We start from the raw sequence: 17,074 nt of genomic DNA, 5'->3' as shown, positions 1-17,074 counted from the left end.
AACAACGTACTAGAAAAATACAGAATCTGCAAAAGTTGAGGGAAGAATCTAAAAGAGAAAAAGAACACTGAAAGCACGAACATAATCGAAGCAGCAGAGAGTAGAAGCAGCGACAGTGTGCAAAAATAGGAGAAGAAGAAAAGAAAAATGAAGTCATAAGGGAGTTATAAAATAAAAAGGGGCAAAAGGCGTAACCGTCGAGGACGAGCGCCAAAGGACAGGGGCATAATCGCCACTTCACGCGAATTTCAAATCAAGAAATGATGGGCATTTAATGCCTAGCACAGAAGCCAAGGAGACAGCGCCAAGACAGAGACGAAAGGGCCACGCGTGGGGAACACGAACGGTACCGACGAGCTCCCGAAAAGAGAAGTACATTCCGACTCGACGAGTAAGTCAAACGCGCCTAGCCACGAGCTCCAAATCTCGAGACTATCGCGTTGGGGGCACTGTTACGGACTGCATGGTCCAGACCCAATTACCCGGCGGGTCGGGAACCCCGCCTCCGGCCCAAGCCCGAATCATCATGATAGGGAAACCCGACGGGTCGGCCCCCGCTCCCGACCCGAAGTCCAAACGACTTGCCACCACGGCTTAAGTCCGCAACCAGCAAACCGATCGGGTCGGTATCCTCGGGGCAACACCCGAACTCTCGACCCGGTAGCTGGAACGACCTGCACCTCCCACGTGGACTGGGACAGCTCATAGAAGCTTTCTGTCCAGTGGGTTAGGTCATTCATGGGCCCGCCCAGCAACGGTATATAAGGGGAGAGGTCAGCACTCCTCCCGGGATACGTAACGCCTTACCTAATTTGGCTGCCATCTCGTACGGACACTGACTTGATCGTCGGAGTGTCTTTGTAGGTGGCCACCTCCTCCTCAACCACTCCACCTCCGACTTCCCTGGCATGCGATTCACACCTCACCGCCTACTCCAAGTCAACCCAGGGTCTCACTCATTCACCCCTATCACCACCCGACCCGACGAGCACCCGAGGTCTCAAGATAACGAACAGTGACTGTCTAAGTGTCTTGGAATATATAATGCAAAAATACTTGGTGTCTATTATAAACTATGGATACATTGTCTATAATTCAATGCATCTTTTGTTGTCACTATTTTTTACTCTATATCATATTTATGTGCATATTAAAATAGTAAAGGAATAATATTCATTGAAAAAAATTAAACATATAATATATTTTCATTGCATTTAAAATAAACAAGAAACTTTTGAGTTATATAGATTATTACATTCTCATGACAACCATAATTTCTAAACCTTTATATATAAGATTGCAACAATCAAAACACCAAATATCAATATCAACGTCATTTGCATCTTGTTTTGCTTTTCTATAGTGTCTTTCATTTTACCAAGTTGCTCTTGAACTGAACTGAGCTCACCACACAACCTTTTCACACAAGCATCTATTTGTCCACTCTCCACATTTAATCTCTCTAAATCTACACTTAATCTCTCTATCTTTCTTTCTTGTCCTTCTAATTCTTTGACCCTTTCAAACTCTTGTTGGGAATCCACTAATCCATCATTACTAGAAATTTTTTTTCATCAACCCACTAAAAAAATTTGTATCTCCTGTTAGGATAAGAAATGAATCTTCTGTTTGAATTTTTTGATGTATTTAAATTCCGGAGAATGAGAGTGTCTTCACAAAAGAAACGAACCCTCATTTCTTTTTGCTTCAACCATCCACTCTTCTATCTTTTTCATCATCAATCCACTCGAATAACTTGTATTTTGGCATTCTCCCACAACCAACATATCTTCTTCTATGGTTTGCTACTGCCAAAGAAGACATGATAGCAACTGTCTCGCCACAAAAACAAAGATATCTCTTTCTTATGAGGGTTTTGGAGCTACAAATTTCTAAAGATAAGTGACTTTCATCCATGAATATTCACAGAGTATGAGAAGTAAATAGAGGAGAAAAAGGGTTAGGAAGAGAGTCAGAACTTAGAACTCTACTAAGTGTGAGTGATTTGTAAAGGATAAATAATGAGTATAATGGTCAATTTACCCATCCTTAATACTTTTTGTAACATTTACTATCAACAGAAACTTAATTGAAAAAAAAAAAATTTGATACAGGACCCTATTGAAAAGAAAAAAGTATATAAACCTAATTGAAAATTTGGTAAAATTATAGGAACCAATAGAGTAATTAAACATTAAATTATATTATATCTAAATTGATTTAATTTAATCTAAATAGTAATAAATTGTATCTCTTTTATTTTATAAATCGATCAAAATCAAAGTATTATTTTAATCGTAAATTTTTTGAAATAATATATATTTTTTTAAATTTCATATAGCTAGTTTATCGTATAAACAAGATGTAAGCAATTTTAATTTGTATAAACAAAATATGTAAAGAAAATAGAAATGATAATATTAAATGAATTAAAAAAAAACCACGTCAATAATTAATCTGTAAGATGCGCCAGCAGCAGCTATTGGCCACCATAACCACCGCCATCGCCACCATGAGTCCCCCTTGTCCTCCACCTCCACCGCCACCAAAACCCAAATCTACGCCGATTTCCGGCGCGTGCAGCTGCAAGCACTCACCGTCGGCGACTCTGGACCTTCTCATTCTCATATTAGTGCTCTTCTCTGGCGCGTTCCTCCTCTCATCGTATTTCTCCTACATCTTCAACTCCCTCTCCCTCCTTCTCGCGCAATCGGCGCCTAACCTCCACCAGCTCCCGATCTCGTGGCTGCTAGGGTTCTTCACCTTCTTTGGCGTCTCGATCGTGATCGTCGATTTCTGGTGTGGCGCGCGATCCAGGAAGTGCCGGGCGCCGGGCTGCAAGGGCCTCAAGAAGGCGATGGAGTTCGATTTGCAGCTGCAGACGGAGGAGAACCTCCGTTGCGGCGCCTCCGATGAGATTGACAGGCTGCCATGGAAGGGCGGCAGGGAAGGCAATCCTGACTACGAGTGCCTTCGGTCTGAGCTCAGGAAGATGGCTCCCGCCAACGGACGCGCCGTCTTACTCTTCCGAGCGCGTTGCGGCTGCCCCATTGCCAAGCTCGAAGGTTGGGGCCCCAAGAAAGGAAAGCGCCATAAGAAGTCAGTTCTTCTCCCCTCTTTTGATTTGTTCAATTTATGAATTTGCTGTGTTTTCTATCCTGTTGCAATGTGACTAGTGTTGTTTGTTTTTATAAGTGGTTCACTTTTTTATTGGTTGGGACTTTATTAATTTGCATGAATTATCTTGAGTCATTGAAGACGTAATCTGATTATGTCTATTTGAATGGAGAATTGTTGCTCTGGCTGCTGCATTGTGCTGTGTTTCTGAGTTCTGGTTGATATCTTAGCCGTTAGGCGTAGAGCTATCACCCTTTATCTGGTTTTTCCATTCGGTTGTAGCTCAAGTTTAAGATTTATCCCCTTTGGTATAATAGCAAGTTAGCAACTCCATGTATGCATCTGTAGACTCTGCTGAACTTGGCTTAGTTCACAAGTCACAACCACCTTTGAGTCTATACCTCTTTCCACAGAGTTTCATTTCCTAAATCGCCATTAAGTGACGGCCTTCTCGCCGTCATATTTCTATGAGCCCGGGGAAAGAGAGTTGTCAGTAAGAATACAGTGTTCACTCTTCATGTGCAAGATCACCTGTGATTTTCTCCCTATCGCTATAGTATGAGCTTCCTTTGAGTTTAGGATTTCATTGACAGTAATCTTAATGCCTATATCTGAGGGTCTAAAAGTTTGAGGAGTTTCTAAGCAGTCCATACCTGTTGTATACCTGACAAAATAAAAACTTGTGGGAGCCTTTATTAGACATTCCGAATATTATTGGAGTTGTTTGAGTGTTTCTGCTACTTCTATGTTCCAGTGCCAGCAACTTTTTGGGTTGGAAACGTTTTTATTGGGTGTTTTAAGTGTTTTTAATTTATGACTTACTCTGTTTCTTACTTCATCAATTTCTTATAACCTTAATACTGAAAAACATGTGAAATCTTTGGAGTTTCCTGGGAGATAACTCATTTGACTTCAAAGTGAGCATGCAGTTGCTAGTTGCGGTATACTAAAGTTTATGACATCAGTTATTAGACTGTGTTAAGTTTTGAAATAAGGGGCAGGTTTAGACTAGAATGGCATGTAGTTACGGTTCTAAGTTGAAGGAATGTAGTTTTGAACCTAGTGATTGCATTCCAGGCTTTGGTACATATTTGTAAAAGAAACATGTAATTACCTATATACGAATGTTTTTAGGTCGTTGGTACATATATGTATAAATGATAGAATTAATTACCAACGCATGAATTTTTGTAGGTCTGAATTCTACTTCCATTAATCTAGAATATATTTTAGCAAACAGATGCCCTCGACCTGATCAGGATTCAGGACAACATTCAACGACATTTGATTTAAAATGTATGGATCATATGTAAGATGTTGAATGCAAATACTGCAGTAAACAATTGAGACTTTATAGGCTTAAGCATAAGATATATACAGTGGAAAACATTACCAGGAAAATAATTTCTCTTTTCCTCGGGGGGAAAAATAGGGGAAAAAAAAAACGACGACAGAAACCAGGAAACACAATAGAAATGAGAGAAAAAAAAATGTAAAAAACCATGAAGTTGATTGTCAGGTGAAGAACTGTTCTAGTTGAATAATGCATTAATAATTCAATCTATGATCAATAATTATGCTAGTATTCTTCTGGTTCAGAGAACTTTAGACTTGGCTTACCTGGTTACTGTGTCTGCGAGGCTTAGGTGGATGATCAGAGAATAAATACCATATTTCCCAGATTGGGAAGAAGAAAAACTGATCAAATTCTGGGTTAGATATTCTCAGTTCTCAATGTGTTATTTCGTTCTTGTCTGAATGAAAACTTGCTGGTGACATGGTCGCTTGATATTATGGTTGAGAGTAAGTAGTAAGCATAAGTTTGTTAACCAAAAGTTTGAACCTCCAACTGTGTTTCCCTTGTTCAACAATTTTCAACGCTGAAATAGGGTGTAAGCTTCATGCTTTATGGATCAATTGAAACACAGATAGTTTCCACACTTATGATCTCCCTTGTCCCTACTTGCATCATCTGAATTCTTTTGCAGTATTTTGCTGTGAACTTTATTGTAAATATCTCTCTCGCTGTCATATGCATTCAATTCTCTCATAAACTGTCCTGCCTAAATTTCTGTTAACCCACAAAATCTGAAGTGCATCATGCATTCACGTAGAAAATAGAAGTGGAAACTGACCTTGCCAATGATTCATGAATTATTTCACAATTGCATTAGCTACCCATCTAGTAGTTAAAATTTGTTGCAATTTATGACTTGAATGAGTTCTTTGAAATTCTATTTTGGTGCTTCCCTGACACAATAATTTTAATGACACGAGCAGATCCCTACAGAATGCGACTGTTAATGGAAAAGGAGATCATCGCTGATACACTCTGGTGTGGTGTGGTGTATCCATCACCGACATCTCAATATATATCATTACCAGCTCAATGTTCAATGTTTCACTATTTACTTGGAGACTTGTTCACAATCAGAATCAATTTTTTGTTAAGGAAAAAAGAAAAGTTTATAATCTGATATTTTAGTATTACCCGTCCTTCCTTATGTCTGAACTATATCTATATATCTATCTAGGCTAGGGGTCTCTCATCTTTGGAAGGATCATACAAAATTAACTGCAATATAATAAATATTGGATTCATCATCGTTGACCCCTTTCCTTGGCTTTACTTATCCACAAGTTGCTGATCCTAAACTTGTTCATCCCTTGGTTTGCTCCTTTGACGAAAATATGGTTTCGGGGTATGATTTGAAACATTGTTTGGACTGTAAAACAAACATGTTTTAAATTTAAATCAGATGCTTGATTACGCTGGTCTATACAATTGGTTGTGTACATACATGGAACTTTCCTAGGAATGTTCACTCCAATTTTGCTTCTGGAATAAATAATAATAATTCATCGACTTTGACTGCATATAAGAAAAATGAAAATATTGACATTCTGGAATAACGGAGTTTTCTTTAGCAGCCTTTGTTTCTATGTTATTCTTAATGTTTACTATCGATATTTCGATATATGCTTAATTTTATTGGAATTAAAAAGTTGTTAGGCTAATAACCTTCAAAAAGAAAAAAAAAAGAGAAAAAAAATGAATCCAGATGAATATAGGTTAACTTTGAAACTAAAATATTATCGATTAGTAATCATCATGCGAAGAACTATGTCAATATTAGTCATATCGTTGTCACTCTTCCACAAGAATCCGTCAATATCAAAAGAAAGTCATTTTCATGCATGCAGAATCTGAATGCCTGGATGGCTTATTGAAAATGGAACAAAAAGTCGTCCGAATGTATGAAGAATCTGCAACTTAATCAGCATAGAGCTTAATTAAACCTGGAGTGCATATAAGAATAAATAAATAAAAAGAAGAAAGGCTACTAGAAATATTATAGTTGGACCATTTGGTATAATGTCCTTGGAATTTGGATATCTTCATATTTTTAATTAGTTAGCATGCATATACCATTGTTTTGCGTTGGAACTCCATTCATACCATAAAGTATTAATAGTATTATTTTAGTTAGAATTATAAAGGGTTGGCAAACTAGGATTTATAAATAGAAAATTAAAGCTAATTGTATTAATTATCACCAAAAGCAAACAAAATAAAATAATTTATGGTAATATAAGCCAAATACACACAATTCTACAATCGAATGAAAATATGAAATCAACCTTGTAAATTAAAAAAAATGACTTGTACCTAGACATGCACATTTTCCTCTAGAGATAGAACCACATAATTGGTAGCTCAACACAATTAATTTAACACCTAAACAACAATAACAAGGTGGAACCCACCACCCTAATATATCACTGTAAGTATTTACATTCCAAGTTCTCAACAAATATAATCAACTCACTTTTGTTTAATTAATTTAATTAAATTTGATGACTTTATCTTCCCATGTCATTAGCACCTGAAGAAAACGCTTTTGCCGCATGAACAAAGCTTTTCTCCTGAGACTCAACGTCGTCGTTTGACTCTTGATCCTCCACATCAAACCCCAGAGAAAAATACTGCACCTTTTCACCATAAACCTTCACCAAAGCCAAGTACATAGAGACCGCAAACACAGTGACCAAGATGATGAACCAACTGAACTCAATGTTGACGAGCGAATTCGCACGATGAAGTGCTTCATTGCTCGAGCACCTCACAACTTGGTGACCCTCCTCGTCATTGATGAAGCAACCTTTTGGTATTAGCGATGGTGTCCACAGCATGTAACCCATCACTATCAACCACAAACCCTGGAAGAATATGCTTATTGAACGCACGAAGCTCACCAAGAAGCTCTTTGGGAACCCAATCCCCATTAACGTGGTGGAAAGAGAAACAAATATAACGAGCTGAAGGAGAAGGTGGTATTGTCCTTCTGGACCCATGTGATCCGCTGAGTGAAGGTGGAAGAGAAGGAGTTGCTGAGAGAACGCGATGGCCGCAAGCAACTGCGATAAACCATGTTGCGAAGGGGTGTTGAGTTTGTCGAGAATGATTGAAAAGACGGCGAAGACGAAGAAGGTGAGGGAGATGGAGGAGTGCTCGAAGTTGTGGAGGTGGTTGGAGGGTATGGTTCCGTCTGAGTCGAGAGGTTGATGGCGTTCAGGGCCTATGAAGAGTTCCATGGACACAGAAGCCATGGAAGCAGCCATGATGAGAATAAGCTCAAGGTATTTGAACTTGGAAGATGGGAACCATGGCTTTGAGGTGTAGGATTTAGGGTTGAGTGCATGGAACTTGATGTTGTTGAAGAGGTGCCATAAACCAATTAGCAAGAACCCAAAACCTGGTGCCACGTGTCCCACCAGAGTCCCCATATTTGTGTTTGTTTGAGAGGGAAAATGTGTTAATATTTGTGATGATGAGGCAAATTAAAGAGAGAGAGAGTTGTATTTAAGAGGGAAAATGAAAATGTCTAGAGTGTTCTGTTGTAAAGGAAGGGTTTTGAAGTCCAACTTTGTTTGCTTATCTTTGGTTTTTGCTTGAGGAATAAGCTTATATACTATTATATATGTTGAATGTTGTTTACTTTTAATTCTTGGAGTTTGACCATATGAACCTTGACGAATGCGATGAGGGTAGCGCTGGCTTTCTAGAATATAAAAATAAATAAACATACCACGAACTTCTTGTGCTCTTTGCTGATTTTGACAATTATTAATGATATGTTTATTCCTTGCCTAAGTTTTAATTATCTTCTTTTTATATATAATAAGACGAAAACATGTTTTCCCCGTTCAAATTTGGCACTTGTTTTGTTTCTTTATTTTTGTATTCGCCTTAATGTTCTTGCGTGCAATTATATTTCTATTTGTATTTACTATAATTTGAACAGATAATTTTAAACTAATGGTTTGTACCATGAATCCGGATAGTGTTTGATTTTCATAGTTGTGCGATATGTTATCATTTTGATTTCACAACATAAAAAGAGGATAAGTTAAGCGTAAGCGTCATGCAAATATTACGAAACCAGCGGCGAAAAATCGAGGGGTTGGTACCATTTGTTTCCTGTATATGTTTATCTTCTTTGTTGGATATACAAATATTCGGTCTTCCAAGTTAATTCAATAAGGTTATGTTGGGTCTGACTTTCTGTTTGGTCATTGTATTATTTGCTGAGTTTTCTTATCAAAAATGCAAGGCAATTTGTTGAAAAAAAAAAGAAGAAAATTCTTTTTGGACAATTTTAATTTTTAGTGCTTCTTTTAATCATACTTTTCCAAATGGATTTTTAAGACAGAGATTAATATATTTTTTGTTACGATGGGTAACCGGAGATTAATGGGTTGGATAAGTTTGGCTGACCCAATCGTCTGAACGATGAAACGTCCAAGTGAGTTGGTGATCCAAGGCCCCGTCCGACTTGTGTAAGGGAGAATAGAGGGTGGTACCTGCAAAGACACTCCGATGCCAAAGTCAGCAAAGGGGCAAAACAGGTCTAGAGAGTATTGGGCTTCTAAGATACCTGAGAGGTGTCAGTGTATTTATAGGAGTGAACCCATAACCACCGCTGAAGTAGTTTCGCCTTTTGAGGTGGATAACTGCCCCCTTTATCTTAGGGAGGTTGAGATATGGCTCCTGGAAGTGGGTAGAGAGATTTTAGGGGCAGTTACTCATTTGAATGAGTGATTATCTGCCAGCTAATCTTCGTCCCCGACTTCTTTAGGGTTAGTCGTGGTAAGAACCAACTTCGTAAGGAGGAGGTCGGTACAAGGCGAGGCTCAACCCTTTTGGGTTGGGCCTTTTGTTGGGACCTGTGCCTTATCATTGGGCCAGGGTATGAACGGTGCCCCTACTCGAGCCCAATTTCTTTTAAGATTTGGGTTCGAGTATTCTACTCGAGGTCGTAACCGACTTGTGAGGGAACCAACGTGATTGTTTGCAACCGACGTGAATTTTCGTGGTTTTTGATTTTCACAGTTACGTCTAATCAAACGTCGCGTCTGTTAGGGGTTCGCGTAGGGATTGATTACTTTGGTTTTTTCAAATTTTCCCTTTCATCTGTTCGTGGAACACTTTCGTATCTGTTCGTGGAACACTTTCGTTGAAGGCTTTCATCTTCCTCTACCCCTTTTCAGGCAAAGGCTGGTTCTTTCTTCCCTTTTATTAAGTGCTTCTGTTTGCATGCCTTTTATTTTCTTTGGAGAGGGAGAAGGTGACGCCGTAGGTTTCTGTTAGATTCCATGCCCCCTTAGGAACTCTCGTTTTTTATTCTTTTTTCTTTTTTCTTTGTAGGTTTTCATCGTACCCTAGGGAAAAATGTCTTCTGTAGAAGTTCTTGCTCAGTGGGTTGATGTTACGGTCTTGGGGGAGGAACCCTTGGTTGATGACGAGTTTATCACCAACCTCCGCACTCATCACCATATTTGTACTTCTGAGGAGGATGAGCCAAAGTATGAATTGGTGGTCCCGGGTCTGAAAGACCAGGTTTGTTTTGGGAGGGATACTGAGGAGGTCCCTCATTTTTTCTACATGTATGAAAGCATGATTACCCGTTTGGGTGTTTTTCTTCCATTTTCTGATTTTGAAATAGTCGTTTTACGTCACTGCCGAGTTGCTCCTACCCAACTTCACCCCAATTTTTGGGGTTTTCTGAAAATTTATCAGTTTATCAGCCACGCCTTAGATTTTCTGACTTCTTTGAGGATTTTCTTCTATCTTTTCCACATGACCAAGCCCTTCAGTGGGCTAAATAACAAGCAGCAATGGGTGTCTTTCTGAGCCATACAAGGTCGGAGAGTTTTCACCCTTTTTGATGAATCCTTCCATGATTTCAAAAATTATTTTTTCAAAGTTCAAGGTGTAGAGGGTCACCACCCCTTTTTCCTAGATGAAAATTCTGTTCCTCGCTTTCCTCTGTACTGGTTGGAGGCTCCCCCTGTGAGAAATATGGTTTGGATGACTTGGATGAGGTGGAGGCAGCCATTGTGGGGTTCCTCCGAGAAGTGTGGGGGAGGGCCCCATATCTGGATAGCAAAAAATTTCTCCAGGGGTCGCCGACCGTTGTCCAGGCACAATTAGGTAGCCTTTGTCTTTCTGCTTTGTTTCCGACTTGTATCTTGTTTTTCTGACTTGTCTGACTTTTTTGGCTACTAATTGCTTTTTACAGAGATGGCGAAGAGGAATTCCAGTGAATCTTACCAGAGGGTCCAGGAGGCCAAAGTGAGGTCCCGTGCCAGGACCGGCAGCGCCAGGGTAGCTAGCTCTCCTCTTCCTCTTCCTCCCCCTTCTTCCCAAAATTTGGGGACCTCTTCTTGTCCTATTGTTATTTCCTCCTCAGCCTCTTCTCAGCCGCCCCCTTCCCCCCGATCTTTTCCTGAGCCAGACAAGAAGAAGCGCAAGACTTTAGAGTCTTCCTCTTCTTTTGAAGGTGAGGCTAAGGTGGATGCTCCTGCATTTATCCGGAAACACATCTATCCCCATACCCGTATAGGTATGGATGATGTTTCTGGTCGGAACCACCTCACTATTCTGGCTCAGGAAAATATCAGGACGGCGGCGGTGTGCACTAAGTTTCTTGATATTTTTGAGAAGACTCCTCTTAGCTCTCTGGGTTCAACTTTGAGGGTTGAAGAGTTAGAGGAAAGGCTTCTCATGTATCAGAAACATGAGAAGGAGTTGAAGGAGGAGGTCGCTAAATTGAAGGAGGAGAGGGATGGCCTTCGGGAGAAGGGGAGCAAGTTACAAGCCCAATGCAATATGGAGGAGGGCTTGAGGAAGAAGGCGCAAGAGAGTTATTCGAGCTTGTCAAGGACCTCGTGGAGGTGAGGAAGGACTTGTTGAATTCTCGGACTGCTTACGCCGAGTTGGAGGACTCTATTGCTAAGGGAGCCGAGGAGGCTTGGAGGATTTTTAAGGAGCAGGTCGGAGTCCTTGCTCCCGATCTGGATCTCTCTCCTTTGGACCCTGACAAGATTGTCATTGATGGGGCCATTGTGTCTCCTCCCCGACCTGTGTCTGAGTCCGAGTTGAAGACTCGGGGTCAGAGAATCATAGAGTCTCCTCCCTGACCAGACAACGCTCCGAGTTCTTCCAAGGCTCCCGAGACTTCTCTTCCAACTCCTGTGGGTGCCCCTCTCCCTGGTCCTGATGGCGTTGCGGCCAATCTTCCTGATTCTGTTGGTGATCCGACTACTCCTTGTGGTGATGCTTAAAAATTTGTTGGCTATATGGGGGCCCGGCCTGTGGGTCCCCTCTTTTTAAACTTTCGTTTTTTATGTTGGTGGTGGTAGTTGATATTTTATTTAGCCTTTTAAGGCCGTAAACAAAATATTTTAGAAATACCCCTTTTTTGGATAAGGGGTTTAAGTTATCTGTCGTGTGCATGCTTTTTCTGTTTTTGATACTTAGAAAATTTCTTTGACTTTTTCTTGAAAAACCTTTTCCTTTGGCCTGTCTGTCCTTCTGAGCTTTTTTCGCTTTGAGAACTTAGGACAGTCTTTTGGCTTTTTTAATAGGTTTTTCGATCTCTTTTTCACTATTCCTTATACTCAACTTTGCGGTTTATTGAGTTTTTATGACTTAGGTTATTTTTGCGATGCGTTTTTCTTCTGCTCAGTTTTTCATTCGATTTATGGGTCGAAGTGTTTCCGAGCTTCTCTACCCGGATTTTCATTTCGACTTATGAGTCGGAGTGTTTCCGAGCTTCTTACGATCAACTTTTATAACCTCTTTACACCGACTTGTACCTCGTCGTTTTATCTTGACGACCATTTAGGTCGGTTCATGGGATTTTCACGCTTTGTCGAGCTTAAGTCGGCGCGTTTCGTAGAAAGAAAATAAACGAGAAGGAATTTTTATAAGAGATATTTGAAAAAGATCTTTATTTATTTGGAAAGGTACTTTTACTGTTACTAAGGGCTTTTAGCAACTTATTCCCCTTAGGCTCTACTATGATGCCTCGTTAAAAACCCTTTTTCTGAAAAAACCCTTTATTTTTTGGGAAAAAATCGTGAAGTAGGGAAAAGAGTACATCAGGGAGTAGAGTTCGCTTTTAACTATAGTACCTTTTCATGTTGCAAGCATGCCACGATCTTGGTAACTCGGTGCCGTTTAGGTTAGTCACCTTATAATAACCTTTTCCTAAGACCTCACTAATTTTGTATGGTCCCTTCCAATTAGCAGCGAGTTTTCCTTCTCCCGATTTGTTGACTCCAATGTCGTTTGGGGTGAAGCTTCTTCGAATGACTTTTTTGTTGTACCTGGTAGTCATCCTTTGTTTCAATGCTGCTTCTCTTATCTGGGCTTGCTCTTGGACCTCGGGGAGCAGTTCGAGCTCCTCCTTGTGCCCCTGTATATTTCCGATCTCATCGTGGAGAATCACCCTTGGACTTTGTTCGCTGATTTCTACTGGTATCATGGCTTCTACGCCGTAGACGAGTCAGAAGGGCGTTTCTCCAGTGGCAGATTGTGGCGTCGTCCGGTAAGCCCATAACACTTGTGGTAGCTCCTCAGCCCATGCTCCTTTTGCATCTTGTAGTCTTTTCTTTAGTCCTGCTAGTATGACTTTGTTGGCTGCCTCGGCTTGTCTGTTTGCTTGTGGATGTTCCACCGAGGTGAACTGGTGTTTGATCTTCATACTGGCCACTAGGCTTTTGAAGGTAGAGTCGGTGAACTGGGTTCCGTTATCTGTGGTAATGGAATATGGTATCCCATACCTTGTGATGATATTTTTGTAGAGGAACCTCCGACTTCTCTGGGCTGTGATGGTGGCTAATGGTTCTGCTTCTATCCACTTTGTGAAGTAGTCTATTCCCACAATCAAGTATTTGACTTGTCCTGGGGTCTGGGAAAAAGGACCTAACAGATCCATCCCCCATTTTGCAAAGGGCCAGGGAGAAGTTATACTGATTAGCTCCTCGGGGGGAGCCACGTGGACATTTGCGTGCATTTGGCATGGTTGGCACTTTTTTACAAATTTTGTGGCATCTTTCTGCAAGGTCGGCCAGTAGAATCCAGCTCGGATTACTTTCCTGGCTAGTGACCTGGCTCCGAGGTGGTTTTCGCAGATCCCATTATGAACCTCCTCTAGTACTTCAGTGGTCCTTGAGGTCGGTACACACTTTAACAATGGTGTTGATATTCCTCTTTTATAAAGGATATTTTTCACCAGAGTATAATGTTGTGCTTCCCTCCGGATTTTCTTAATCTCTTTTTCCTTTTTGGGGAGGATGTCAAATTTTAGGTATTCGACCAAGGGATTCATCCATCCGAGGTTTAGCCCAGTTACCTCTAGGACATCTCGTTTGTTCTCTTCTTTTACTACAGAGGGTTCTTGGAGAGTTTCCTGGATCAGGCTTCTGTTATTCCCTCCCGGTTTGGTTCTTGCTAACTTGGAGAGGGCATCTGCTCTGCTATTGAGATCTCGAGTTATATGCTTAACTTCGGTTTCTGCTAAGTGCCCTAAGTGTTCCAGAGTTTTTTTCAGCCTCTACTGCGAAGGTACACTTTGCGGGATTTAACCTCATCCCGTGTAGCCTTATGGTGTCGAAGACGTGCGAGAGGTCTGTCAAGAGATCAGCTTCTTCCTTAGTTTTCACTAGTATGTCGTCTACGTAGACTTCCATTAAGCTCCCGAGGTGGGGGGCGAACACCTTGTTCATCAGCCTTTGGTATGTGGGCCCTGCATTTTTTAGTCCAAATGGCATGACCACGTAGCAGAAATTTGCTCGGGGCGTGATGAACGATGTTTTCTCTTGGTCTGGCTCATATATAGGGATTTGGTTATATCCCGAGTAGGCATCCATGAACGACAAGTATTGATACCCCGAGCTAGAGTCTACTAGAGTATCAATACTTGGGAGGGGATAAGGGTCCTTGGGACACGCTTTATTTAAGTCGGTGTAGTCGACACACATTCTACATTTGCCATTTTGCTTCTTGACTAGCACTACATTTGCTAGCCATGTTGGATATTTGACTTCTCTAATAAAGCCGGCTTCTAGGAGTGCCTGTACTTGCTCTTCCACCGCTAGAGCTCGTTCAGGGCCAAGCTTGCGCCTTTTCTATTGTACAGGTCGGGATCCTGGGTATACCGAGAGCTTGTGGGACATTAGTTTGGGGTCTATCCCAGGCATGTCGGAGGCTTTCCAGGTGAAGAGGTCGAAATTGTCTCTTAGGAGCTTGGTCAACCCTTGCTTCAGGGCTTCCCCTAGGCTGGCTCCTATGTTGGTATTCTTTCCTTCTTCTTTGCCGATCTGTATTTCCTCGGTTCTTCCCCCTGGCTGTGGTCGCAACTTTTCTTTGGCCCTTGCTCCACCGAGTTCTATGGTGTTGACTTCTTTGTCTTTTTCCCTTAGGTTCAGGCTTTCATTGTAGCACTTTCTTGCCAATTTCTGGTCCCCATGCACCGTTGCTATCCCCGCTGATGTCGGGAATTTCATGCAGAGATGGGGGGTAGATACCACTGCTCCTAGTCGATTTAGGGTAGCTCTGCCGATTAGGGCATTATACGCTGACCCCACGTCGATGACTATGAAGTCTATATTCAGAGTTTTGGATTTTTCTCCTTTTCCAAAAGTAGTGTGGAGGGGCAGGAAACCCAGTGGTTTTATTAGCGTATCGCCTAGCCCATACAAGGTGTCGGGGTAGGCTCTCAGCTCCCTTTCGTCGAGCCCTAGTTTATCAAACGCAGGCTTGAAAAGGATGTCTGCTGAACTTCCTTGGTCCACCAGAGTTCTGTGGAGATGGGCGTTGGCTAGGATCATGGTTATCACCACCGGATCATCGTGTCCGGGGATTATTCTTTGCCCATCTTCCTTTGTAAATGAGATGGTAGGAAGGTCGGGCGATTCACTTTCGACCTGGTAGATTTGCTTGAGATGTCTTTTGCGAGAGGACTTGGTGAGCCCCCCTCCCGTGAATCCGCCTGAGATCATATGTATATGTCTCTTCGGAGTCTGCGGTGGTGGGTCTCTTCTGTCCGCATCATCTCGCTTTCTCTTTCCATGATTGTCCGACCTCTCCACGAGATATCTGTCAAGTCGGCCTTCTCTGGCCAGCTTTTCTATCACATTCTTGAAGTCGTAACAGTCGTTTGTTGAGTGACCATATATTTTATGGTACTCGCAGTAGTCGCTGCGACTCCCCCCTTTTTTATTCTTGATGGGTCTGGGAGGCGGCAGCCTTTCAGTATTGCAAATTTCTCTGTATACGTCCACTATGGAAACCTTTAGAGGAGTATAAGAGTGATATTTCCTGGGTCTGTCGAGACCGATGTCTTCTTTCTTCTTTGGCTCCCTCTCCCTATCTTTTATCGAGGGGAGGTGTCCAGGTCGCCAGCTTAACTCTCTCAGTCTGGCGTTTTCCTCCATGTTGATGTACTTCTCAGCTCTTTCTTGTACATTACTCAAGGATGTGGGGTGTCTTTTTGATATGGACAGTGAGAAGGGTCCTTCTCAAAGCCCATTTATCAACCCCATAATGACTGCCTCGGTGGGCAGGTCTTGAATCTCTAAGCATGCTTTATTGAATCTTTCCATATAATCTCGTAGAGGTTCTCCGACCTCCTGTTTTATTCCCAGGAGGCTCGGTGCATGCTTTACCTTGTCTTTCTGAATGGAGAACCGCATTAGGAATTTTCTCGAGAGGTCTTCAAAGCTGGTGACTGACCTTGGAGGGAGGTTAACAAACCACTTCATCGCTGCTTTCGATAAGGTGGTCAGGAAAGCTTTGCAGCATGTTGCATCAGAAGCGTCAGCCAGATACATCCGACTTTAAAAGTTGCTTAAATGATGCTTTGGATCTGTGGTTCCATCATAGAGGTCCATGTCGGGGCTTTTAAAGTTTCTTGGAACTTTTGCCCTCATTATGTCCTCACTAAAGGGGTCCTCCCCTCCCGGGGTTGACTCTTCTCGGTCGCCGTGGGAGTTCCGACTTTTGAGGGAGGATTCTAACTTTAAGAGTTTTTCTTCTAACTCTTTTTGTCGTTCCATTTCCTCTTTAAGTGCTTTTCTATTTCCCTTTGTCGCTCCCGCTCCTGTTCCAGTTATTCCAAGCGACCTTGGTGGCCATGGAATAGCCCCAATTAGTTCGGTTGTATGGGGTGGCCCATGCTTTTCGGATTCACGCCCCTCGGAGGAGTTCATCTTCGGATTTTTAAATCCGGAAGTGCCTTCCCTATGTTGGTTGTTAGTTCCCTGGTGAAGGGTTAGGTCTGCGTCATTGTTTCCGGTATCTAGATTCTCTTGTTCAGAATCTGATGCCACATGACCATCTTCCTGTGACATGTCCGCACTGGTTGATCTCTCGGGTCCCCGGCAACGGCGCCAATGTTACGATGGGTAACCGGAGATTAATGGGTTGGACAAGTTTGGCTGGCCCAATCGTCTGAACGATGAAACGTCCAAGTGAGTTGGTGATCCAAGGCCCCCGTCTGACTTGTGTAAGGGAGAATGGGGGGTGGTACCTGCAAAGACACTCCGATGCCAAAGTCAGAAAAGGGGCAAAACAGGTCTAGAGAGTATTGGGCTTCTAAGATACCTG

General features: G+C 41.9%; 2 protein-coding genes across 2 annotated transcripts; one reads left to right on the top strand and one right to left on the bottom strand.

Annotated features, from left to right (window-relative positions):
• Positions 1 to 2,458: 2,458 nt before the first annotated feature.
• Positions 2,459 to 5,614, top strand: LOC107465221 (uncharacterized protein At5g19025). The gene is made up of 2 exons (XM_016084209.3): positions 2,459 to 3,099; positions 5,398 to 5,614. The coding sequence occupies exons 1-2, from the start codon at positions 2,465 to 2,467 to the stop codon at positions 5,441 to 5,443; spliced, it is 681 nt and encodes a 226-aa protein (XP_015939695.1). The 5' UTR covers positions 2,459 to 2,464; the 3' UTR covers positions 5,444 to 5,614.
• A 1,020-nt stretch (positions 5,615 to 6,634) lies between these two features.
• Positions 6,635 to 8,053, bottom strand: LOC107465209 (uncharacterized). The gene has a single exon (XM_016084202.3). The coding sequence runs from the start codon at positions 7,903 to 7,905 to the stop codon at positions 6,982 to 6,984; it is 924 nt and encodes a 307-aa protein (XP_015939688.1). The 5' UTR covers positions 7,906 to 8,053; the 3' UTR covers positions 6,635 to 6,981.
• Between the last annotated feature and the right edge of the window lie 9,021 nt (positions 8,054 to 17,074).

The sequence above is a fragment of the Arachis duranensis genome, chromosome 1 (genome assembly GCF_000817695.3).
Source record: "Arachis duranensis cultivar V14167 chromosome 1, aradu.V14167.gnm2.J7QH, whole genome shotgun sequence".
NCBI classification, from domain to species: domain Eukaryota; kingdom Viridiplantae; phylum Streptophyta; class Magnoliopsida; order Fabales; family Fabaceae; genus Arachis; species Arachis duranensis.
This window is presented reverse-complemented; position numbering and strand designations above follow the sequence as displayed.

Excerpts from the sequence above, each read along its gene's own strand:
- LOC107465221 (XM_016084209.3), top strand. The coding sequence starts at position 2,465 with ATGCGCCAGCAGCAGCTATTGGCCACCATAACCACCGCCATCGCCACC. Across the intron at positions 3,100-5,397 it reads AAAGGAAAGCGCCATAAGAA|ATCCCTACAGAATGCGACTG; the intron begins GTCAGTTCTTCT and ends TGACACGAGCAG.
- LOC107465209 (XM_016084202.3), bottom strand. The coding sequence starts at position 7,905 with ATGGGGACTCTGGTGGGACACGTGGCACCAGGTTTTGGGTTCTTGCTA.